The sequence below is a fragment of the Electrona antarctica genome, assembly GCF_951216825.1.
Source record: "Electrona antarctica genome assembly, chromosome: 1".
NCBI classification, from domain to species: Eukaryota; Metazoa; Chordata; class Actinopteri; order Myctophiformes; family Myctophidae; genus Electrona; species Electrona antarctica.
The window spans coordinates 12,644,228-12,671,768 of NC_136806.1; the positions used below are offsets into that span (position 1 = coordinate 12,644,228).

At 43.1% G+C, this 27,541-nt stretch overlaps 1 protein-coding gene across 3 annotated transcripts in view; it reads left to right on the top strand.

The window, feature by feature from the left end:
• The window catches only part of LOC306932691 (collectin-12-like), a 56,263-nt gene that overhangs the window by 6,962 nt on the left and 21,760 nt on the right, over positions 1 to 27,541 (top strand). For 2 of the 3 annotated variants that reach the window (XM_079514586.1, XM_079514585.1), the window contains exon 3: positions 15,239 to 15,289. Coding sequence is in view for 1 of the 3 variants with exons in the window: in XM_079514584.1 (XP_079370710.1) it covers positions 11,420 to 11,501; positions 15,239 to 15,289 (133 nt within the window). In the remaining 2 variants the exon portion in view is untranslated. Of the gene's footprint in view, positions 1 to 10,975; positions 11,502 to 15,238; positions 15,290 to 27,541 lie in introns of those variants that run through there. The other variant, XM_079514584.1, reaches the window with a different exon arrangement.

Here is a 27,541-nt window from a genome sequence, read left to right on the forward strand (position 1 = left end):
ATATTAAAGCTTAGAATGGTGAGCGGTTTTCTATAGCCATTAGGAACATGTTGGTTCTTAGCACACACTTCCAAAATGGGGATATTTGCAAGCCTTATTTTAAATTTCTTAGATGTGTGTGCAAAATACTGCATTAAAAGCCCATTTAAGCATATATGGAAGTTTTGTGGAAGTAAAATAACCATTCCAATCAATTCCCCATATTTGAATTATGCAGAAAAGTGGTTTCATTGGTCTCTGCACAAAGTAAGGTTCAAAAGTTGATCATATATTTGTTGTCACAATTTGCATGTGGCAATATAGGGGTGCATGTACTCAATGCATGATAACAACCACTAAGCTGCTAGTCTGCGATTGTTATCATACAAAAATGTGAAGTAGAGATGTACAGCTAGTCAAAAATTCAAACTTTTGCCCACCCATTTCGTAATTAACGCGCAAATTAGGGGGGTCTGGCTCATGGACTATATTGGGAAGTGAGTGCACACAAAGTTACAACATTAAAAGATAATTTTCATGACTGAGTATAGTCGTATAACATTGCAATGATGATTGTGGGTTGTCCCAAGGCACACGAGACTTGTCTCACGGCACAGTGTGCCTGTGGCCTGTGCCTAAATTGGCACACTGGTGGATTGAGAACCACTGGTTTAGACCAGTGGTTCTCAATCTCAAACTTTTTCGTGTCAAGGACCCCCAAATTGACACTAAATAGCCCGCGGACCTCCTTTTGAAAAGATATGCCAGGGCCCCCCATAAGAGAAGGTTTTTACGGCTCTATAGCAGTGATTTTCAACCCGTTTAATTTCAAGGACCCCCAGTTTGACATGCATTAGGCTATGGACCCCCATTTAATAGCATTTCTATCTCTGGGACCCCCAATTTATATTGTAAAATCAATGCTAATTTAACTCTGAGAGCGTACAAATGGAACGGGTCCATTTGGTTCCAAATAATCATTTAGCTGGGTCCCCCCTGGAACTCCCTCAAGTACCCCTTGGGGTCCCCGGACCTCACTTTGGGAACCACTGGTCTAAACGCAGAGATCACCATGCAACACACTGCAACCCCAGGATATAATTTGTAAAGAAAGCATGTCTCTTCACAGGTAGCATCATGTTTAGCGTCTCGACCACTGATGGAATGTGAAGGGCATGGGGTGAAAGAGTTCCTCTGTCCTCATCTCCTCATTGGTGCCCCGGCTCCCTTTTAAAAATGTGCCCTCTTTGCATTCTGTGACCCAGAAAATAGGGTCCTCTCCATGCAGCTAATAATCAGAAACAGCCAAAGCTATACACCAAGTCCTAGGCCATGCTGCCCCACTCAACACCTGGATCCTATAAGAGAATCGGGGGCAAGGTCTTCCCATGTTCTTCAGCGGTTGACCTCGGCTCCAGAGGCCGAACCATAAAAAAGTCTCTTTCAAGGGGATGCCTGCATGGTGGCTTATAGCCAGTTCACAAGCACTCGAGTTTGAATCCAACACAGTCATGCCTCACATCAAGTATCATCATATCATATCATCCCAATTTGAGCCACTAGAGGCCAAATGGTCCACATGCCATCCTAACGGTCTCCTAAGTGGGCACCGTCTGATGTTTACTGGTGCTAAATCCTGCAAGAGTGTGTTGCTGGGACAGAGAAAGGACGATAATAAAGTAGATTTTCTCCTGATTTGACTCTCTGAAAAAAAGCCATTTTAGTATGAAAATCTTGGGGAGATTGTGTGGCTTGAGACGATCAGGTCCTATATTTAATTCAGTGATTTGTTCAGAATCTGTGTACTCCATTCACTGTTCCATTGAAAATAATAGATTCCAACGTGCTTCCGGTACCCTAAAAATGCGGCCCAGGAAAAGGCACCATGCAGATGAGATATGGGGAGTAAACCGGAGATGGCATACCGCATCTTTCTTTTTTTTGTCTTGGACTGTAGTCTCAGATTTTCAGAAGATGACATAGGCCTACCGGTGTCCTGTTCCGGGTCACTTTCCCATGCATTTGATTGGCTCAGCAGATTTGAACTGGACACATGTGAAGGTATCATTTTTGTTTCTGGTGCAAATCATCTGCTGCTGAGCCTTTCAAATGGAGCTATATATGGCTGGGAAACTGATTTGCGGAACAGGGAACAGGTATGGCACCCAGTGTTGATTTTGTCGACTAAAACTAAGATGAAAAATATTTGTTGACTATACCTTTTTTCACTGACAAACTAAATGGAAACTAAATGAAAACTAAGCTACGGACTAAGACTAAATATATTGACATTTTCGTCAACAAATAAAAACTAGACTGTTATGAATGTTAGGAAGGGACTAGTGGACAAGAGATCCAGTATAAGTCATTTTACACTTGGTTGCATGCTGAAAATAGCAGATCTACAAGCTGCGTCGCAGCGCAACGCGTTGTGAGCTTGTAGATCGGCTATTTTCAGCAAGTGTAAGTGTAGCAAGTGTAGATTTAGTCGACTAAAATCGCATGACACTTAGTCGACTAAAACTAGACTAACACTAAAACATTCCAGGTGACTAAAATATGACTACAACTAAATGAAGTTTCATTCCAACGACTATGACTAAACTAAAATACAAAATTGCTGCCAAAAACAACACTGATGCCACCTTCTGGAAACCCACGAGACAGTTATGCACACAGAGCCTATTTCAGTTAACGACGTACTTAAGCCATATGTGCCTTAGTGCCTATAGGCTACACTTTGTCGTACGGCTGTGTCACGCAGCAAAAACAGATAATCAGATCTGATATTTTTTGATAATGTTTCAACATTTTAGCCTATAATGAAATGCCAAAAATAGAGACACCAAGTTGGAAGTATAAGGTCAGGTCAAAAGGTCAAGGTTGGTATAGCACTTCTGTTCCTATCTAGTATACGTGTTATGTACTGATTTACACAGTTTATTATTATTATTAATATTATTATATTTATTATTATTTTTTTATTCTTTTCTAATCCTACTCTTAACCCTAAATCGGATTATCGGTGCTGCATCATGCAAAAATAAAGAAATGGCACATTAAAAGATGTTAAGAGTGATTGAAAGAACAAATGGGGACTGATTGGAAACAGCACTAGGATGACTAATGCTTATTTTGGGATACAGCTTAACCAATGAATGGATTTGAATCGTTTGTCATTTGGCAACCATTGCGGCTGCTTAGCTAACAGCAGATGTTATGAATAAATATACTTGAGAATTGGCACAAGCAAGGAGTTGTTTTGGGACAAAGCCCATTCGACAAAGTTTAAAAAGAATTGTGCTTATATAAAACGTGTGATACTTTTCTGGCATATGTTGGCATGTTATAATACAGTAGATGATGTCCAACATATGAAGAGGTGATGTACATACAGGTGTATAAAGAACTTATGCATTTGGGGTTTGAGATTTTACATTTGTTTAAAGGTTCTGCCATGTTGCATCATAGCTATGTTTATGTGAATTGGAAGACAAAAGGCCCCCATGGGAAATGCTATTTTTAATTTTAATGTGTGCATATATTGACTCAGCACAATTTTGACCGCAAGCGTTAATCACATTTTTACATTTGACTGTTCTTTTCAACTGTTAAAAAAAACCTGGCATTCAAGTGGCATGCACCCAAATGCTCATTAGCACAGTTAATATATCCACCATGCTTTGATTTGTCCATTTACTAAAACAGTAAAACAACACCAAATTGATGTTGTTTAACCAATAAGTGCTAGTGCATGCTAGTTTTTCAGTTTGCCAAAGGTACTATCATGATCAGGGACATGCAGGGACAGGTCCCCCAAGATTTCAAACTGGCCAAAGTAACCCCCCTGCACAAGAAAGGGAGCAAATTAGGCCCCGGCAACTAAGCTCTAAGCTCCATCTCGAAAGTGATGGAAATAATAGTCTGAACAGGTTGAATCCATTCTCTTTGGATCGAATAATAATCTCAGCAAGGCAGATATGGCTTCTTTGTTAGAGTGGGTGACAATATTATCACACGGAAAGATGAAATTACCTACCTACCTACCTACCTACCGAGGCAAATCTTTCCAGTGATACACTGGCCACCAACGTAATCAAAAAAGTCAACCAAAGAACAAGATTCCTATACAGGATCTCCTCACTGGTCAACAAAAACACCCTGAAGATCCTTACAGGAGCCCTCGTACAAGGTTTCTTCGACTATGCATGCACCTTGGTAGCACCTCAAGGTATTTTGTGCTAAGAACCAACATGTTCCTAATGGCTATAGAAAACTGCTCACCATTCTAAGCTTTAATATGAGTGGTAACATGTGTTTGTACGTTTTGTAACTCTAGAGATACAATCAGAAACACTATTATAGTGTGATAACACGAGCCAGGGCCATAGCTATAGAATCAAATCGGTGGGCAAAGCTGGTGTGATTTTTTTTGACTTGTTGTGCATCTCTACTTCACAGTTTGGCATGATAACCATTGCAGACACATAGCTTAGTGGTCGTTATCATGCATTGAATATGTGGCCCCCTATATTACCACACACATTCATACAAAAATATATGATAAACGTTTGAGCCATTATTGTGTAGAGACCTATAATCACACCTTTCTGCATAATTCAAGTATGGGTAATTGACTGGAATAGTCATTTTACTTATTCAATACTTTCATATATGCTTAAAACTCGACACCGGCTGAAGAAGTTCCTCATGCAGAAGACCCCAACACGTTGTAGTGTCTGGCCCTTAGACTTATTGACAGTCATGCCGAAGCAGGGTCTCACTGGAAACTGGTGGGGCAGAGTGAATGGATAGATGATGTTGGTTGGACACAGGGTGATGCGTGGCCGTGGACTGAGAGTGCATCCCGCATTGACACCAACCACAGATCTTGCAGCTTTAGGCGTGCATCTCGTGCTTTGTCTGACTCAGCTCTCTATGCACGTTGTTGTGCGTCACGCATCCGGTTGCAGTATAGGCTCGGGTACCTTTGGGCATATTGGCATGTAAAAAAGGTGATCTGTAACTGCCATCTATTAGCCAATTCATCGTTCTGTTGAGCTGGTCAAGTCATGGTGATGTCAGCGGTATCACCTTTTATGCCCATCTTTGTCAGGCATGCCCAAATATGGGGTCTATGCAGATGTCAGAAGTCGGTGGGACGAACCCGTATTTAGGCATGCCCAAATATGGAGTTGCAGAGGCAGAGGCCTTGTGATGTCAGCTGTGGCCCGGGCAGAGGCCTTTTGTGGCGGTTCTGGACAATCATGGGTCCGACCAACTCAACACCGGGCACTGCACTCCCTGTGGGGGTGTAGAACGCGTGTGTCGAATTTGAAGTAGGTGGGGCGAACGGTTTTGGTGTTACATGTATTACAGACATACAGCTGTACAGACACAGAGACTTTGCATTTATAGTTAGATGATACATTGGCTACTATATGGACATTGAATATTCCCTCATTTAAAACCTTTGATTTTGACATGTTAACAAAATGAAATAAGAATGTTGACTCTGTCAATACAATATTCAATTGACTTGACTTACTTGACTTATTCCTGTAGGCTCCTAGGTGGAGCATAGGGCCGCAATCACACTCCGCCATCGGACTCTGTTTTGAGCAGTTTTCTTCAGCTGGGCCCACGATAATCCGGTCGTCTTTGCCTCACTCTCCACTGATCTTCTCCACGTCTGTTTTGGCCTCCCCACTTTTCTTTTGCCCTGTGGGTTCCAGTCCAGTGCTTGCCTAGTGATGTTGTCAGTAGGTTTTCGGAGGGTGTGTCCAATCCACCCCCACTTTCTCTTCTTCACATCCTGGCTGATGGAGTTTTGGTTGGTTTTCTCCAACAGGCTGGCATTTGATATTGTATCGGGCCACCTGATGTTCAGAATGCGCCTTAGGCATCTGTTGACAAATGTCTGGAGTTTGTTGGTGGAAGTATTTGTCACTCTCCATGTCTCTGATCCATAGAGGAGAACTGACTTGACGTTGGTGTTAAATATTCTGGTCTTATTTCGGAGGGACAGTGCCTTGGAGTTCCAGATGGGTCGTAGCGTGGTGAAAACGTGTCTGGCCTTGTTTATTCTGCTTTTGATGTCATCATCTGATCCACCATCCTTGCCCAGTATGCTCCCGAGATATGTGAAGCGGTCAGTCTCTTTGATGTTGTCTCCCTGTAGTTGGACTGGGAGATCCTGTTTGTTGTTTACCTTCATGAGTTCTGTCTTTTTCACATTTATCTTGAGGCCAGTCTTTGCTGCCTCTTCGGAGAGTAGTGTTAGCTTTGACTGTGCGTGTTGGTGTTTGTGAGAAAGAAGACAGATATCGTCTGCAAAGTCAAGGTCTTCGAGTTGTTGGGTGAAGGTCCACTGGATGCCAGTCTTACTGGCCATGGTTGTGTTTTTCATGATCCAGTCGATGGCCATCAAGAAAATTGTTGGTGAGAGCATGCAGCCTTGTCTCACCCCGGTCTTAACTTCAAGAGGGCAAGTTAGCTTTCCATTGTGGATGATCTGGCAGTCGGAGTCTTCATACAGCTTTTGGATGATGTTGATGAATTTCTGAGGGATTCCGTAGTGTTGCATCAGCTTCCAGATGGTATCTCGGTCCACACTGTCGAAGGCCTTCTCAAAATCCACAAATGTTAGGTAGAGAGAAGTCTGCCATTCAATGGACTGTTCGATTATCATACGCAGAGTAGCGATGTGGTCTGTACAGGACCTGTCCTGGCGAAACCCTGCTTGCTCTGGTCTTAATCTCTTGTCCAGTGCTTCTCTCAATCTATCCAGGATGACTCTGGTCAGGACCTTGCTTGGGACAGATAGGAGCATGATCCCTCGCCAATTACCACATTGCGACAAGTCGCCTTTTTTGGGTAGTTTGACCAGGTGGCCTCGCCTCCAGTCAGCTGGGACTTGTTCCTGCTCCCAGATCTTTTTTAGGAGGGGCTGTAGCATCTCTGCTGCCGTTGTTGGGTCTGCCGTGAGTGCCTCAGGCGGGATGCCATCTGGACCCCCAGCCTTGCCGTTCTTCATCCTTTTGATGGCCTTGATGATTTCGGCTTTGGTTGGGGGGTTTGTATTCACATTAAGCTGTTCAGTAGCTGGTGGTATATTGGGAATAGTCAATGGAGGTGGTCGGTTTAGGACTTCCTTGAAGTGTTCCACCCACCGGTCTCTCTGTTCTGCATCGCTGGTGATGGTCTTGCCGTCCTTATCCTTTACTGGCTTACTTGGGTTGGTGTTCTTTCCTGACAGAGTCCGTGTTATTTCATACAGTCTCTTCATGTTTTTTTGTCTGGCTGCCATTTCTGCTTCTTCTGTCATATCATGGATGAATCGCCTTTTGTCGCCTCTTGCATTTTTCTTTACTTGACGGTTTGCTTCCCTGTACTTTGCTTGCAGGTCTATTTTCTTGTGTGGATCTTGACACTGGTTGATCTTCTGTTTCAGCTCTTTCCTCTGTTCTATCTTATCCCATGTCTCTGGTGTTAGCCACACTTTTTGTTCTCGCACCTTCTTGCCTAAAACTTCTGCACAAGTGGTCGTCCAGGTGTTTTTAAGTTCTGTCCAGTGGTTTTCAATAGATGTTTCATTTGATCCTGCTGCTACCTCAAGGTTATTCTTGATTTTGCAGTTGAACTCTTCTCTTTTCCTGGTGTTCCTTAGAAACTGGACATTGAACTTATGATGTGGTCTGTCAGTTGTGGTGTGGAAAGATCTCATTTTGACTTTCATTGTTGCCACTAGTAGCTGGTGATCTGATGCTACGTCCGCTCCACGCCTCACCTTGACATCCAGTAGGCTTCTTCTCCACTTGCGGGAAACTGTGATGTGATCAATCTGGTTTTCGGTTTTTCCATCTGGCGAGATCCAGGTAGTCTTATGGATTCTCTTGTGTGGAAAAATGGTACCTCCAATGACCAAATCATTGAAGGAGCAGAGGTCCGTAAACAGCTCACCATTTTCGTTGCAGATGCCAATGCCATGTCTTCCCATGATGAATTCTTTGCCTGTGTTGTCCTCCCCCACCTTCGCATTTAGGTCTCCCATGACGATTTTCAGGTCTCTCCTTGGTGTGCGATCAATCAGAGATTGTAGAGAACTATAGAACATTTCCTTTTCCTCTTCTCTGGCCGCGTTGGTTGGTGCGTAGCACTGGATGACTGTGCACTTTCTTCCCTTTGAGTTGAATCTTGCTGACAAGAGTCGTGATGAAACTGGTTCCCATGCCATCATTGCCTTTGTGGCATCTGGTGTCATCATCAGGGCTACTCCTTGGGTGTGGTCATGGCCTAGGTCTTCATGGCCGGAATAGATGATGGTCTCCCCTGAAGTTAGTCTGGTTTGGCCACTTCCATTCCATCGTGTTTCGCATAAACCAAGGATTGTGAGGTTATATCTCTTCATTTCGCTTGCCACTTGCGCTGATTTGCTGCTCTCATATAGGGTTCTGATGTTCCAGGTCCCTATCCTGGTTTTTGCCTTTGTCTTCAGTAGATTTATCGGTGAGCTGGCTTCCCTTAGGCTTTCACCAGTACACGTCATGGCCTCGTTTTCAGAGGAATCTCTCCGACTAGGCTCTTCCTGGGGTAGTGTTCTTGCGGTTTCTGTAGCATACGTAGTTTTTTACGAGTTGGGGTTGCTAGCCCCAAGCCCAACCTTCCACCATTTCTGGCTTCCGGTGTGTTTGGAGTTGGTTTGTTAGTCCCCTTCCCCTAACCTATTGTCTTCCAGGCAATGGATTACAATCTCATACCACGTGAGACCAGACAGGTTTTGGGTTGTGTACAGCTGTCCCGGCACGTCAAGCCCAACCAACTCCAGCTACTGTGTAGTGAAAGCCGCAGACAAGGCAAGCATTTCACACCAGCAGCACGAGACATTCAATTGACAGTCATGCAAAATCAGGCATATTTTCCTATATAATGCCTAATTTGCATATTTAAATATACAATTTCAGAAAACTTGTAATACAATAAATCATTGTTTTCATGTAATTAATCAACTATAGGCCGTGTTGGGACCCCAGAAAAAGTGCCTAGAAAATGAATTTCGTTCCCGCGTCATGGGCACTACTCATTCAATGCATTTTTTCAAATCAACCTGGGGACCACTATTGTGTTGGGTAGGGATATGGGCTAAGATTAGTGCTTTTGTAACTTAACACTTGCTATGCATCCCATGTGTATACAACATCCCACTGTTTCTCAACCGTTGACTACTACTGGTAAAATGTCCTAATAATAATGACTCAACCAGACAATCCGGTGCACTTCCCCTTTCTTGAGATTCTAACTCCCTTTTTCTGTTGAATTTCTTGAACTCCAACTTGTCAGTAAATGACTACATGGATGGACTCATCATAGGTCACCAGGTCATTCAGTGCACTTCCCCTTTCTTGAGATTCTAACTCCCTTTTTCTGTTGAATTTCTTGAACTCCAACTTGTCAGTAAATGACATGGATGGACTCATCATAGGTCACCAGGTCATTCAGTTCACGGTTTCTCAACTAGTGGAAAGAAAGAGGAATCAACAAATCCTACATTACTAAATGCATGGTCAGGGACCACATGCAATACCTCCACGGACCACCAGTGGTCCACGGACCACCTGTTGAAAACCCATGGTCTACTAGATGGACGTGTGTATGCACGTACAGAGATTTTGTGCATTCATTATTTAATACTCCTATCTGTATCAATATGAATGTGTATATTAGAGTGTTCTAGATAGATGTAATCATACATCAGAGCATTTCAATGTGGCCTACTATGGAAGTTTCATGGTGATCACTAGTTCTTAAGTTTTTTCATCCTATTCACATGTATATAGGTGAAAATAACAAAATGTGTGATAAATATGAAAAAGCTGCTCCTGTGGAAGTGTTATCATATATTAATTTACTTATATTTACCTTCTAAACAATTTAATATAGGTATGGTTTTGCCCACTCATTTCGTAATGAAAACTTGTCTGGCTCATGGACTATATGTGTGTGGCTTGCTGGGTCTGAGCACTATGTGTGTGGCTGGCTGGCTGGCTGGGTCTGAGCACTATGTGTGTGGCTTGCTGGCTGGCTGGCTGGCTGGGTCTGAGCACTATGTGTGTGGCTTGCTGGCTGGCTGGCTGGGTCTGAGCACTATGTGTGTGGCTTGCTGGCTGGCTGGCTGGCTGGCTGGGTCTGAGCACGAAAACAGCGTGGTGGTTTTTCACCACCTGTGCGCAACCAAACGCAAACACAAACACACATGCACATATTAACTGTATGATGATTTCGGGTGTGCCAGTACAGTACAGTACAGTACAGTACAGTACAGTACAGTACAGTACAGTACAGTACAGTACAGTACAGTACAGTACAGTACAGTAGTGGGTCATTTCTCTACCGTTTCGGACGCGGGGTGGCTCGCAGGAACCGGCCCGGCACCCTGGGCTCTATCCTGTGGGTCTGAACCCCCCCCCCCCCCCCCCCCGGGGACCCCCACACGGAGTTGCACCACTCTAGGGTGGGATGTCTGTATTCCTCTAAAATTGGCCTTTTTTAACATTGATTTAGAGTCTAAATCAATGTTAAAAAAGGCCAAATCGACATTAAAAAAGGCCAATTTTTTTCCGCCGCCGCCCGGTGGGCGGCGTCGAACACATTAAGACACTAAGGTCTCACTCTTGGCATTTTCTGAAACTTGGCAGCCCTGAATAATGCATGCCAGCCTCGTGAAATATTACTCACAGAAAATATGACATTGTTGACTATAAAGGCAAGGGTATGCATGCATAGACCTTAACTGTACAGTACACCCCCCCCCCCCCCCCCCAACACACACACACACACACACACACACACACACACACACAGGAGTGTAGACCGGGCGCACAGATGTAAGGAGCACGTGGTCTCTCCCCTTCAAGCCCTACGGGTGCTCGACTTCCTCTCCCGTTTGGGGCACTCTTGTTGGAGTTCTCCAGTTACAGCTGCGGGTATAGTACCAGAGTGCGTGTATAGCTACAACTGTATTGTATGTGTCATGTGTGTGTGCGGCTGCTGTGCGCGTGTGTGTATGAGACGGAGATACAGCCTCACCTCTGCTGCAGTTCCCCCAGCAAACTTTGTCTTTTTGGTTTGAAAGAAGAAGCGGCTCTTTTTCTGGTCACATTTGCAACTCAAGCTTTGTTGATTATAGGCTTTTTTCCATTTAGAACTGACTGAGTCTGCATGAGTTTATTTGTAATTGTCAGCATCTGAATTAAAGTGCAACATTGTAACGTTACCTGCGTTGAGGAGGAGTTTTTCCCCCCTCGCAAAAGTTACTGATGGAGGAGCTGTGAGGTCTTTTTCTCCCAATCTATTATTTGGACGCCAGCCCAGGACACAGTGGATATTGGGATTATTCAGGGGTCAAAACTGCAGTGGCGCTCAAGAGATGTTTTGAGCATAAATGCCATTGCAATGCTGTGGTGGATGTAACTTCCAAGACGAGAGTTTCCGCAACGGTAGAGTTCTGCGAAGCACAATGAAAGGTATGGAGACTTTGGAGAGAGTCACACAATTTATGGTCAAATAAGCTATAGCCTACGTGCTAAATAAAGGAACCCTTTTCTGTTTAATTGTAGCATATTTGTGCGCCAATAATTTGCATCGCAAGCACACAAGAAAAACGGAGCGATAACTCAGTTTTTACCCTTCTTTCTTTTGCTCTAGACATAAGGAATGCGTAGGCTACACGTTGCGTGACATCTGGCTTCAATTTAAGCGCTCGTGGGGACTAGATTTGGGATTGTTTTGCATCTGGCGGCCGCTGCACATGATCAAACAGCACTGAGCATGAACTCTGCACAAAACAGATATTAAAGATAGCCTATACGATTAACGCACATTGTGCATCTAAGGCTATTTGGAACCCATTTGTCAAAATTACGTAGCCTACTTGAATGGCCTATATTCTTATTTTGTACCATTTTGATTTCATTCATAATTTCTTGTATTCACACCTGACGCACACACGCGCAGTATTTTCCGTAAAAATCATGCAGGTTTGCAGATTTCAATTTCAATGTGCTCCACTCCAGGAAATAATGAGTCAGACCTCTGCTATTTAATTTCCCTACATTCTACAAGCTCAACAGTTTTTTTTGCTCCCAAAGATGTGTTTGCATAACATCTTTCAAAGTGAAAAAAGTTCACTTAAATTACACCGTTCAAGCGAAACAAATAAGCTTACAGGAGTGAAGATACTGCATGGTGAAGTGGTAGGCCTACTACTACTAACTATGACAGCTGTGTTGTGTATTTTTGTGCTGCGGACCTGCTGGCCATAGCTGTGGTGTGGACCGTCATTCAAACTACTATCAATGGGAATAGTCTGATAACAGCAAGCACACATTGATTGTGTTGCAAGTTTACAATCACTGTGTACTGCCACCTTGTGGTCTGACTCAGTCATTTTCACGGAATAATTGATTGTACTTCAAAGGACATTATTAATAGGGCCCTAGTAGGTTAATTCACGCCGGTCACCAGCACTATGCTAAAATGTCTAGGTTTGTGTGGACTCAAGTCAATACAATGTATGTTTTATTTAATTGTTGTACTTTTTAATCAGCATTATATTATAACTATGTGAATAATTCTCAAATATAAGTTGAATTAGCAAACTTGGCAATGAAGTTGGGAAGTTGTTGAATAGGAAGACAGCCATGTGAAGCAGTACATTTATGTGTCAGGGCTCAGGAAAACCTAATGCTTAATTTAATACTTAATTTAAACAGGCTACTGTTGTGATGTGAAACCCCTAGTCACTAGTGACTATAGTCCTTCCAAGTGGAGAAGAATGAAGTCGTTTCTTAAAGTTAAAATCTGCATTTTCGTTGCACAATATTCATTTGACCTCTGCTTCACCAAAACCATTGTATAGTCAGTCTCAGTCATAGCATATTAGCATAATCAAAAAATAGAATGCATTTTCAACAGATCTCATTTCATATGGAGTTCGCCCACAGTTTCCTGTGCAAAATGTGATGAAATGAGTTTCCCAGAAAGGCCATGAGGAGGCCAAGCACACCTACGGAGACCTTATTGTTATAGCGAGAGACGCAGAAACATGTTCCACAGAAACAGAAACAACGCATGAGTGCCAGAGTTTTCAAAACAGCTGGGATTATTCTTGTCAGCTTTCAACTCACTCTGCTCGTCTCTTGTGGGATTTCTGCTTTAGAACAACTATGAACGCTAGGCTTGCCAGACGCCAAGGCTGATAAACCATTCCTTGGAGAGTCAGTGCTACGCATACTAGAGCATCTGCTATAAAGGGTAGCCGATTATGGCAGTGATAATCAAACATGTTCATGTCAAGAACCCCCAAAGTGTTCACACATTATGCCAAAGACCCCCTTTTGAAAAGATGTTCCCATGGGACCCCAATAAGAGAAGGCTTTTAGTTACAGTAGATTAGGTTTAGTACAGAATTCTACAGCTATCTGTGGCATATGAAACGCGGGTCCTTGAAATTAAACAGGGTGATGACAATCACTGCAATAACAGATGACCCATGCACCACCTACCCTATTTTCATTTTTTATTGGCTGACCACTTCCCCACATGCAGTGGTGGTGGGTCAAGTGTAGGGATGGAGCTCGAAAGTCGAAACCCGATACCCGAAAAAACCTGATAAGCTTATTGAATACCCGGTATCAATAAGCTTTGGGCTTATCAAGCCTGTTATCGAGCATAGCGGCCCATGATGTGATGTTTAAACAATCAAGACAAGAGGCGATCAAGAAATAAATCTAATCGTCCATGGTGGCACAAACATGTCGGGTACACACATTAACCTGCAGTTAACACTTTCTTCAATATTATTTTCCAAAAGTAAAAAGGTAAATTGCCTTCTGTCTGTTAGAAAAGCAGCCTACTGTATTTGAAGGCCCTAGTAAAAGACACTGGTTCTGTTCAGAATGTATTGTCGTCTCCCGTCTTTCCACAAAATAATAGAAAATGCTCGATAGTGGGCTCGATAAGAACCCGGCTCGATAGGCCTGATTGATAAGGTGCTCGTTATCAATAAAAATTAACAAGCTCCATCCCATGTCAAGTGTCTATGATATATCACTGACTGTTTGCAGTAGGCTACTCGTTCTCATCTCTCTCTACTGTGGAATGCACTCCCCGTTGCAATCAGAACTGCAGCATCACTCCCAATCTTCCGCCGTAGTCTGAAGACCCACCTTTTCAGACTCCATCATGGCCCATAGCACTTATCCTACCCCCTTAGATAGCACTTTTTAGACTTAGATAGCATTTGAAACAGACTTATAGCATGTCATGTAGACAGCACAATAATTGCATTGTATGTAGTCATAGCACATCATAGAACATATGTATAGCATAGTATAGTATATATGTATAGTTAATATGTATAGCGTCATATAGATATGTTCTAGTTACGTTCTTAGCTTACGCATGTTTCTTGATAAATGCATTTTATATATGTGATGTATTCCCATACTTTTGTTCTTGCCTAATGTAAATCGCTCTGGATTAAGAGCGTCTGCTAAATGCCTAAATTGTAAATTGTAATTCACGGCCCACTCCTTCACTGCTCTTGGCATGCTTGGAGTACGAGAGTGGTGGTGATCTCTGGGACATGTGGTCTTTCTTTATTTTCACTGGCCAAGCACGATGACACAAGGAACGGCCTTGAAGTCAGCTTTCCCACGGGCATGGCCGGCCACATGAAAGAAGATCGCACCGACGGCCCTACATATATGGCCATGGGAGATCATGGCAGCAGCCCCAGGAAGAGGGTGTTTTACTGGAAGAGATCTCAGCTAATTGAAGCAAAAGATCAGGTTCACTTGTTCTCTAGTCTAGTTAGTGCACTGACAGAGGCACATGGTTAACACAAGGAGACACCGTGAGGGATTACGATACGGAAATAAAACCCATTTTGAAAGTGTTCTCCACAATGTGGTCGGGGGGAAAAATGCAGTGTTTATCCTGGCCAATTTGGTCAAGCTGAGTTCTAAAAAAACAATGTGTAAGCTTGTGGTTTTTTCCACTTTGAAAGGTCATAATTTCAACCAGAATGGTTACACACTTCTCTGGTGATCGAAACCTACATTTGTGATATAACTTTGTATTGTATTGTGTTATTATTGCAGTGATATTGTTTGGCACACGTTCTAGTCATTGTACCTTGAGATCTTGTTGATTGTCGATTTGTTTCCCTGTGCTCTTTTTGTGCTGTCCATTGGTCCAGACGACTTTGCTGATGAGGAGGAGGTGCAGTCCTTTGGCTACAAGAGGTTTGGTGAGTACCCACTCGCCTCTCCTAGTCATTCATTATGTTTATTCTCTGTCCATAAGAGCAGTAAACAACATGTTGTTAAATCACCAAACCATGAAATGACTTCTTGTTATTGTTACTTACCGGTACTTCAGTTCATTCGGGAAATTAAACCAAAATCTGAATGTGTGAAACAATACGTACGTATGTACTGTTACTGTATATGCATAACATTTTTTTATATAAAACATACTTTTCCGTGGATGATATTCCTGTGACCTTAAAGTTACTTCAGAGCAGCATTGCATTTTCAAGTAACACGTACGCTGTGTTTCCCAGAAATGAGCCAATATATGGGATTATTTTGATTGGCCTTTGAGCCTTTTCTTTATTGCTCGGTATTAAAACATCAGGAATGTATGGAGTGGATGGAAGGAACCACAGCACCCTGGGTGTTTCTGGACACTGGACACATTACCGTCAGATCATATTAGTCCTTTGTTGTCTTTTTCCACTCAGCGCTGTTTGGCGTTGTTCAACACCATTAAGGCCGCACTTTCACTATGCCACTTTTTTCTCCCCATTACGCTTTCTTTCATACCGGCATTCAGAGCACGCTGTGTTGTTGTAGCATCTCCCCACTGTTTCCCAGAGGAGAGATCATTTTTCCAGACATTGGGTCGAAGCGGTCACGGGGGTCACCCGGGTCACTCAGGTTCACTAGGTGTTTTGGAGTGTTTCGTGTCATACACGGGCTCAGCAGTCATACAGTATGTAAGCCAGTGTGAAAGTGATGGTTGTGCACGCTGTGTGTCATCAGGATCACAACACACTTCGCTGACACCGTGTGAGGTGAGTGGATGGGCTTGTGTGACGGGGTTGGGGGTAATTTATATGGTGGTGTGAGTGTGTCTTTGTGTGCATGCGTTGGTGTGTTGGTTGATTCAGCTCCCCATTCAAGAATTCAATAGAACATTTCCCTGGGTCCTAGCTCCAAACCCAACATACTCTGATGACAGTAGCATAGCTATAAATCCATGGAAATAAACAAAGATGTCAATATGTTTGGTCCAACCAACAACACTTATAGGTCCCAATTAAACAGGATGTCTCTAAAACTACTGGATGTATCGCTATGGAATTTTTTGTGCACCTTCATTCTCAAAGGAAGATGAATCCTACTGACTTTGGGGAAATTATTGCCAAAACATCCAATTGGTAAGAAAATAAATTGCACGCTCCAGTGGTAGACGTCAACCGACTATGACAATTTACAAATTCCCACACTTATCTAAAAATCTAACAAACCCAGATGAATTGCCATGCAACTTAATGGGTGCATTCACACTCCAGTGAGGACGAATGTGAACCCTATACCGATTTTGGTGACCCCATGACCTTTCCTTTAGTGTCACACTCAGGCCAAAATGTCAACTTTGCACACAAGATAACTCAAAATCTTATCGCCGGATTGCCATGTGTGTCCAAATTGGTCCCAAGCGAGCTATCTCGAAAACTACTACCTGAGGTGTAAGGAAGCAGCACAACAGAAAAGTTTGCCAAGAATACACAGACTTTTTGCAGCAACAGCTTACCACTACAACCACAATATTATACTGTGGGGAGAGTGCAACTCATGTGCTGTCCTCGTCCAGATTGTTCTGGTTGGGTTGAACTATCTACAACACAATATAACAATGCATCATGTCGATCACTGCTGAAATAGAGTAGTAATATGACACCTTGACCTTGTCCATTCTACTGAAGAGACACGGAAAAGAGAAATGGTGTCTCAGACTGAGTTGGACATCTGCTTGTAGAGAGAGAGGTCTATTATTCCTTTGAGAGTATCTCCAAACCTGAGAAGTTGCTGAGCTCCTTCCTGTGCCCATACTGGAAGTTTATTTAGTGCAAGTCTATATACCCTGTGGACTCCACTGGGAGAGAGAGAGAGAGAGAGAGAGAGAGACAGAGAGAGAGAGAGAGAGAGAGACAGAGAGATGGAAAATAAAAATAAAGAGAAACAAGAGAGGCGCCGGGAGAAACAGACAGAAACAGCGAGGGAAGGTGGAGACAGAGATACACATCATGTGACATTACGGTAAAAAAGTTAAATTAACACAGAGGAATTTACTGTGTAGAGAGTAGACACAGGGAGGGAGGGAGAGCGATGGATGTCTGTGATGAGGAGGTGGGAGGTGAGACAGAAGGCATGGAGGTCCCTGCCTGCACTCTGCTGTGTCAGCAATACCTCCATGAGGGAGGGGATGGGAGTGCGTTCTGTGGGCCTGGGTGCTGCCTGCCTCCAAAAGGAAAAAGTGGCCCCTTCAAAATACAACTTCAAGTGGATCTTTTTTTGTTCTTGTTCGGGCCAGGATATTACAACTGTTTTAACTCATTATGAGAGAGGCTAAAAACCATACCAGAACAGGAGAAATACTGTACCCAATTCCCAGTGCCTGTTTTGAATTTAGACAATGGGGATGTGACGGTGTCTTGTACTTTACAATGTACATGTTGTGTGTGTGTGTGTGTGTGTGTGTGTGTGTGTGTGTGTGTGTGTGTGTGTGTGTGTGTGTGTGTGTGTGTGTGTGTGTGTGTGTGTGTGTGTGTGTGTGTGTGTGTGTGTGTGTGTGTGTGTGTGTGTGTGTGTGTGTGTGTGTGTGTGTGTGTGTGTGTGTGGAGGGGGGGGGGGGATTAAGAACAACCATAGGGGAGGTCATATGTACGTGTCTCCTTGCTAGGTTTTTTTTATTTCTTTAAACCGATACCTAAAATAGACTTGAGGTTTATTTTATCGTGTGGTTTTTATGAATGAGAGTCAAGTGATGGACACCCCATCGTTGTTTTAAATAGCAAGTGGGCGTTATTAACGAGTTGATTTAGTTTAGAACATTTCTCAATGCCTATTCCTGGAATGCTTTTCTGTTGTTGTGTTGTTTTCTTATTGGGGGAGGGTGGGTGTGGGTATCTAGGGGGGGGGGGGGGGGGGGGTGTGAAACAGCGAGTGGTTTTAATTTACATGGACTTTATTACCAGAGAAGAATGTTTTCTGAATTCCTGCTTATTACTCTCCCCCCCAGGGTGTGCATGCACGCAGTCTGAGTTCTGTTGTCCCGATGTAAGATTACTGGCTCGTGTTTTCAATAAAAAAAAAAGAGTAGAGTGAGAGTGGGAGGAGAAGAGTTATAGGAAACTTGAAAGGAGTAAAAAAAGAAAAGCTAAGCCAGCGACGCCGAAGTACTGCCATGCAGAAAACAACAGCGTATTAAAAGGACAGACAAAGAAAGTGAAAACAACACATCCCCAGGGTGTTGTTTTTTATTTATTCCTAAACTATACCCTGATCTGTTAAAGTTGGTCTCTCGTGGCACACTGACCCGCGATTGGTGAGACGAACAGTGGGTCAGTCCGTGCTTGACCAATGACAAGCAGACAGGAATTCTTCCCCAGACAGAGCACAAATCACTGTGTCCTGTTGGGGGCCATGCCTGAAGCACGGGTCAACCGCGGGTCGACCCAATGGGCCCCTGCTCTTAAGATCACCCCTTTGTTTAACCCTTGACTTAAAGGCCACTGATAAAAAAAAACTGAAGTGCAGATGCAGATTAAGTATAAAGCATGGCTCTTTGGCAGCACATGTTACCAGACAGTATACAGAGACATGTGTGGATGTAGGAGGGGTGTTTTGTTGGAGGTTGAGTGCAGGTCAGTGCTGAGTGTTCTCAAGTATTGCACGTGAATGTTATGCAAGGAGTTCAATCTTATCACACTCAGAGATCACCATGGGGTTCCAAGCTGTCATTGTTATACGTCGCCATTCCATCTGGCCAACAAGCTGTCATTGTTATACGTCGCCATTCCATCTGGCCAACAAGCACTTATTATTGTGGGGGGGAAAAGGTTGCAGCCAGCCAGGCGGGCATTTAGTGTATAGGGGACGGCGGGCTCCACTGATATGCTAACTTAACATATCACGACTCCAAGTTACAGTCGGGTTTCTCAGGGCTGTCAGTCACTGATTATATACAAGTATGGTCATTATTGGTTTGAGATTGGGCTAAGTGTCTCACCATATACTTCTGAATTTCTGGTTCTGGCCACGGGTCCCCAAGGGACACGTTGGCCAACCATAACGACACCCCTGCAACAAAATGTCACCCGATAGGATGACTTTCCCTCACATGATGGATGTTCGGTGAGCCTCTCCTTCACAGCAGGCTTTGGCTGGGTTGCAAGAACAACACACACACTAGTGGTGGAGTAGTCTGACTCCATTTTCTTCCAGCCCTCCCTATAAAGGATAGAAGACAGGCAGGCACGAGAACTGTGGCATGTGCCTCAACTTCAGTCTGATATATTAATGAAAGTATTTTGGCTCTGGCAACGGCCAAAGTCAACCTCAAGGCTTCCTGTCCTTGAAAAGAGACAGAAGGCAAAAATGAAAGATGTGTATTTTTCTTTGTTCACTTCTAAGTTGGAGCACCATCCCCGTTTCAGGCTGGGCCAAGACAGGGGCTCGGCGTGTTTGTTGCTTTGTCTGTGATTATATTGGCCACAAACCATTGCACCCCTCCATATTATTTTTGCTTAGGTTGTCCTCACTTTTTTCAGGGAGATGTTCAAAAATTGCACCACAAGTTGTGAGAAGAAGTTACCACATTAGATTTTTCCAGTGACTCAGCCCTCCAGTGTTTTAAAATGTAAGTTTCAAGTGAGGCATTTGTTTGTGTTTTCACATCTGCACATCTGCTGCAGGGGAAAATGTGTGCTCTCTCACTGTCTGTTTGAGCATACCTAAACCAACTGTTATGTCTCTAGTAGAAACAGCATGCAGTTGAATTCTGTGTGTGGTGCAAAGGAAATGTATTTCCATCAAGATCATTTGAATGTGGCAAATAAATACTACATAGAAGGAACATTTTAGTCAATAATACAATATTATATAACCCACTTCCTAGTTATAGATGTGGTCCACAAAACAACCACAATGGCCTTTACCAGGCAGTTGCATCCCACCTTCTCAGTGGCCCCAGCATCTTTTTTCCGCTAATCATAGCTAAGGCCACACTTGGCTGGGCAGACAAGCTGGTTCCACATTGTGGTTTCACTGGTTTTCGTTGGGTGATGAAGCTTGAAAATAGCTGCTTCGCATGATTCGATAGGAGTACCGCAAGCAAGCAGCTAGTCCATTCTGTACAGACTCGCCAGGTCCATACTGTACTGTCAAGGAGCGCGGCGTTGAGTGTTGCTGATTCAGTATCTATCTGCCATGATGGTGGGCCACCCAGCAGGCCCGGCCACACTAAACCCAACAGCACAGATGGTTTGCGGAGTAACGGAGCCCTCGTATACAACTCAACTGCTTTGCATAGAACAGTATACCCAGGCAGTGGTTTTGGGTTTGCATGAGTACGTAATGAAATGCTTTTTTTTTTTAACCCACACGATACAACATGTTTGAGCGTATTTGGGTTCATGTTGTTGTGGTGGGCTGGGGATTAGGGAGTCGGGTCTTTTTGTTTGATGTTGCTGAGTTTTATTTTTGGGTGTCTTCCAAGACACAGTTAACACATAGGCAATTCATTCTGGAAAGAATCTTAACCCATTTAGGACTGAGGCTGATTCTAAAAAAAATGTCTTCTAAATCCTAAAAGTTTTCTGAAAAACTTATGTTTATATGTCAGTGGTGCTCAACCTTTTTCATGTCAAGGACCCCCAGAATTATCTGTATTTAGCCCCCCCCCCCCCCCCCCCCCCAAAGATTTGAGTTAAAAATGTTCGCTCTGAAAATTTGTGCCACATTTTCCTGATTTAAAAAAAAAATAGCACAACTACAAGCTCGTAGCGCGGCACTTGGTGCCGTGCTACGAGCTTGTAGATCTGCTAAAGTACCAAAAGGGGTTCTCGTCCTGAACGGCTTAAGTCCTGGAATTGTCTCCGCTTCAGGGTCGAACCTCAGACACAGCACCATCATCATTTAAATTGCTATTCAGTTGTGAACTGGGAAAGATGGTTTACAGTCTGAGAGTGATAAAAGACCACAGTCTCACACATGCAGCCATTGCAGATGTCTCACTCTTTACCGTGTGCTTTTCTAACTAATGCTGTACTTTTGCACTTTTTAATTGTTTAGAAAACTTAGGTTTGGCTTGTTCTTTCTTTCTTTCTTTCTTTCTTTCTTTCTTTCTTTCTTTCTTTCTTTCTTTCGTTTTTGTATTTTAGTTGTACTAATTTAGCTATACTGTATAATATCATTCAATAATAGTTCTCTGAACTGTTGGCCTATATACGGTATCTCAAATTGATGTGCACCTTTTAAGGGCATTTTGTTATGTATGCAGATGCATAAACAGTATTGCCTGCAGGCTTTATTTATAATAATAATAAAAAAAAAGAAAACTCATGTACTCATTTTGGTATTTTAACTAAAATGAGAGTGCTGTGGATTTAGCATTTTGATCTAAATCATGTTGTGATAAATATTGATACACAGATCAGATCATAGATTAACATTACCATCAACGAGGACCTGCTTCAGCGAACAAAAGATGGTCTCTGGGAATTCCTGAAGGAGTGTGTGAGGAAGGAATTGGCTGTGGACATGGCAGGTGCTGCTGCCATGTCCTCGTCCTTGATGGTATGCTGTGATTGCTGGTAGCTGTTTTCCAGTCTGTGTTTTGGTTCCTTTGCACCCAGATACACTGCAGTGTCTTCTTAATTGTCTATGAATTGTTCTACCCCACCATCCCATCCACAGCAAACCCATTTAGACCTGAGACCAGATTCTACAAATGTCTTCTAAATCATGACAGTTTTCTGAAAATCCTATCTCTCTATGTCAGTGGTTCTCAAACTAGTTCATGTCAATAAGGAACCCCAAAAATGGTATGTATTTGGCCGCCGACCCCCTCTGAAAATATGTTGTAATCTGAAAGAATATATATTCAAAGATTTGTGCCACATTTGAATGACTCTTCAAGATGAAAATTGGAAATATCTCTGTAACGTATAAAAATATACAATCACAATTGTACTTACTGTAAGTACAGTACTTAAATGTACTTGGTTACATTCCATCACTGATCACCCTCTCTGTCTTTTTCCCACTACAATGTACAGTACATGTCCTTCACCCTGTGTACTCTCTGCTGCCCCATCTGGCGAAGTCAGGTTATACATGTCCTTCACCCAGGACAAATAATGGCTGGGTATGTTTTGTTACTGTTCTTATTGATTAACCCATTTTGGGCGGGAACCCCTTTTGGTGTTTTAAGCATTGTGTTATACTTTAGCTATACAAAAAACAGCAGACCTACAAGCTCATAGCGCGGCACCGAGTGCCGCGCTATGAGCTTGTAGATCTGCTATTTCTTTTTAATCGTGAAAATGTGGCGCAAATCTTTGAATATATTCTTTCAGAGCGAGCGTTTTTAACTCAAATCTTAAATTTGCTTCTGGGTGGTCACTGGAACAACATATTTTCAGATGGGGGTCGGCAGCCAATTATATATTTTTGGGGATCCTTGACATGAAAATGTTTGAGAACGACATGGGTTTTTCAGAAAACTGTGTTGTTTTAGAAGACATTAAGAATCGTCCTCATGTCTAAATGGTTTAATGGACAAGTTTTCTTGTGTGATCAATCAGAAGCAGAATCACAGATCATTACTGTGTATAAGTAGATTGAATGTTAAATCAATACACTACTAGTTGCCCAAATTGTGCACTTTGTCTTCAGGGCCAGTGTGTGGAAACCTGGTATCTGATGTCATCACTTGGTTATATTTATTACACAAATACAGTATGTACAGACATATCTTCATAGATTATACATCAAAGACTTCTCCTCAGAATCTCAGAGAGGATTTGTGACATAAGTCCATGTCCATTGTGTAATTTTGTTCTGCCTGTGCCCTGTGTTTTTAACATAGAGTATATAAAAGGATAGAGACTGAACTGGCACGAAGCTCCGCCCCCCCCCCCAGCTATTCATGTCAGTGGAAGTTGCTCAGTGGCGTTTTGAAGCACCCGGAAGACTGCCGGAAGTACCGTCTCAGAACGTCTACTTCCGCATTTGACCACCACATTTTGGTGGTCAAATGCGGAAGTGCAACTGAGCGCTCAATGTTAAAGCCCAGCTCCACGGGTCCGCCTGTAGTCCCTCCTCCTACCACTAGGGCCCAGAGCTTCAACGTTGAATAGCCTCACTGGCCCCTTGGTTTTTAACCACATGAAACCTGGCGTCCCTATTCTGGGAGGGGGTGAACATTCGGCAGAAATAGCCGATATACAAACTCACACCGCGTCACGTTGCAATGCTTTGTGAGCTTGTGGATCGGCTATTTTCACGGAATGTTCGATCGTAGAGGGGAAAAAAAGGACTGGGTCCTTTTATATAGGACTCCAAGAGTGCTTCAACTTGGACTCTTTCCAAAAATGTGTGAATGGCATATTAATTATCTTTCTTTCTTTCTTTCTTTCTTTCTCTTTCTTATCTCTCCCTCTCTTGTGCTTTCTGACGAGGGTTCTCATGGGCCTACTTTACTTGAGATTACCTCATTCTGAAATGCCAGCACTGGAACACGAGCAGAAGGAGCCAGGGGGTCTCACTTGCTCTCTACACAGGCCAATAAAATTACTTTATTGCCTCCATGTTGTTGTTCAGAGTACATGCATGTGAATGATGGTAATCGAGAATGCTCTGTCCCAAAGGACAGCTTTTTTCTTATTGAAAATGTCCTGCATAGAACGTTGGAGATATACGGTTCCAGGTGCACATACTGTTAAAGTTGGCATTGCAAAGCGCTGCACGTACAGTTCCTTTTAGTATAGGAACACTGTGTGCATACTAGACCCCTTGGAATTCAATGCACAACCGTTCTCAAATGCTGACTCACCATTGTGCTTCTTGGCCCCTAAAGAAAAATGGATTCCAGCTATTACACCAGTGTTGGACTGAAGTGTGCATTCATTTGCTGGATAATGGATTCTTAGGTTTGACGTGTACTAGCCTAAGCCATGACCATGTAGTGTAAAGTTTAACCATGGCACAGTTGTATTCATTAGTCCCTTGGTAGCCGAGGTCTCCAGAAAAAAAGCCAGAATAGTCTTTCTCTACTTCAAGCAAGGGCTTGAGTCCTGTCTTAAAACAAGGTGTTTAGAGTGTTGTGCTGTCCGAATTATTAGCAAACTGTGGATTAACTAATTAAATATAGATTATTATGTCAATGGTTTGTTTTGTGTGCATGTGTATGTGGATGTATGTGTGCACATATAAGAGGGAGAGGGAGAGAACATTCCTTTTTAATCATGCAGATACAGGTGCTTTTTGAGTCCAAATTTTACAGCTTGTCCTGGGAATATTAATTCATAATTAACTAAAAAGGTCTCCTGCCAAGACCACCTTGGAGCTGGATCAGTTGTAGTATTCTGTAACACGGTCAGCGGTATGTGCTTTTCTGCCCTAAATCTTGTGGCAGCTAAAGAGTGGGGTTGTGTGTGTTTGTCTGAGAGATGGCTTCACACACTGAGGTCCTGGGTTATCTGAAATAACCCAGGAAAGCTGATAATGTGGTGCTTTAATTTCTCTTTCTGCCATTGCCAGGGTTATTGCATTGCTTCAATAATGCATTGCTTCACCTATTCAAGTTTCGATACCCAGAATTGCGTGGGTGAAATAGGCTCTCTCTACCATGCCATATGCCATGGCAGAGTGAGCCTGGCGTGGCATGGCATATAACAGTTGACCAGCCTTGTTAATGAGGCACAGTCACAGCTTTCCAGCTCATCTCTCAAGATAAAGATAAGAGACCTATTTGTCATAGTGTGTCTTCCTTTAACCAAACGCAGATGAGATGTCAAAACCAGACCAGGTCCACCGTAAACCTATTCCCTGGATCTTAACTCCCTTTTTAATAGACCCTTTATACTGTACTCTCTAGTATTTAGGGCTTTGTTTGTACCTTTTAGCACTTCCTGAACCTCAAAGAAACAGCTGACTGCTCAGATAACAAGTGTGCCGTAAAGCTCTATAGCTCCATTTGGTCTGTAAGTTACCACTACATTCCATGCTTTTTCCCCTCTCACGAATCCTTCAACAGATTTATCACTGTCAGAACCAGGCTCTCAATGAAGGTTCCAAGAACTACTCATCTTTCATTACATGATTTCCATCCCATTGTGAAGCTATTAGCTCCTCGTGCACCTGATGAACGTCTCACATGAGTCCATAAACATGCTAATGTCCGCCTTTACATGAGCTCTGACTGAACTATGTCAAAAAAAGACTAGACCAATTAAGACGGGCGACGGTGGCTCAGGGGTAGAGTGGCTGGATGGTAACCACAAGGTTGCCAGTTCGAACCCGGGCTCCCCCAGAGTTAGTGTCGAAGTGTCCTTGAGCAAGACACTGAACCCCTAATTGCTCCCGATGTGCTGATTGGTGCCTTGCATGGTTTCCGCCGCCATCGGTGTATGAATGTGTGTGTGAATGGGTGAATGTAATGCACAATCTATGTAAAGCGCCTTGGATAAAGGCGCTATATAAATGCACCATTTACCATTTACCATTTAAGGTATAGGAAAGTAAAAAGCCTTTAACACATTTGTTGCTATTGACAGTTATACCCGTCCTATAAAGTAATTACGTGGGGCGCTCATGGCGAGTAGGCTCGTCTTAAGGCATTTGATATTTGATATAAGAAAGCCTCGCTGTGTTATATTTTTGGAATCGCTCCGGACGCTTGCTAAGGTCTCGCCAGCACTGCTTGTGTTTCTCCATAGCCATTAGCTTCTGTATTAGCCGCTCTTTTCTCGGAAATTACGGCGCTGTCCGTGGTTTTGAAATGCTAATGCATAGAGCACCGAAGTCTGATGTCAATATCAGTAGAATCCTTGGGTTCATGTACTTTTTATTTGTAATCCCCATAGGGGGATTTTAGATCGCCTCATATAAGAACTGTGTTTGAAAAATAGACATGTCATCCTGGCCGTTACACAAAGCATTATTACTTGACAACACTGAAAATGAGTTTGATTACTCAGTGTAATTTCGAGAATAAACAAAACGAACGAACGAACGAACGAACGAACGAACGAACGAACGAACGAACGAACGAACGAACGAACGAACGAACGAACGAACGAACGAACGAACGAATGAATGAATGAATGAATGAATGAATGAATGAACGAACGAATGAATGAATGAATGAATGGTTTGTGGGATGCACATAAGATTGTTCCTTGATGGGGTTCCTCCTTTTTACCCCTTTTATGGTCTGTAGCCAGACTTTTCAAAGGATGCTAATATGCTCTGTCAACAGCACTGGCCAAGACGGGGGATTATCCCATTCAGATGTACAGTTATCCAGTTCATCGGTTATATTTCTGCAAACAACATTAACATGCAGTTTGCTGACTGCAACCCACTGATCTCCTTTATTATATTATGAAAAGGAAATTGAGTCTTACAAAAGTATAATCTTTATTTAAAAAAAAAAGAAAAGAAAAAAACATTGTGTTGAAATATTGCAGGAGAGATCAGATCATATCCAACATCTTAGACGTTTGTTCTCGTGCCTGGTACACGATGGGGTGATGTATCAGATGTTCGCGTGCATCCTTTGATTTGGCTGCATCGTAACAAGGTCCAGATGCCTCAGTGGACCGGACTCAATTTAAAGTGTCATAAACCTGTTAGCAGCGAGAGAATGAAAAAAAAAGAAAGAAAAAAAGTGCTGCCATGGCATGTAGGGCTAGCTCAGCGGTTCAAGGATACTAATGGCCCAGTAATTTGTCTCAGTGGTATAACTTCCCCTGTGTGAGTGTTTACTTGTTAACATTCCATTGGGAGACTGTTAATGCCAGGGTATCAGACCCAGAGCAGTGCACCACACTGACACCATCCATGGGGCACCATGCTGCCCAATGAGAGGTTCCAGTCACCACACTGACACCATCCATGGGGCATCATGCTGCCCAATGAGAGGTTCCAGTCACCAGACTGACACCATGGGGCACCATGCTGCCCAATGAGAGGTTCCAGTCACCACACTGACACCATGGGGCACCATGCTGCCCAATGAGAGGTTCCAGTCACCACACTGACACCATCCATGGGACATCATGCTGCCCAATGAGAGGTTCCAGTCACCACACTGACACCATCCATGGGACATCATGCTGCCCAATGAGAGGTTCCAGTCACCACACTGACACCATCCATGGGACATCATGCTGCCCAATGAGAGGTTACAGTTACGCATTTGTCTG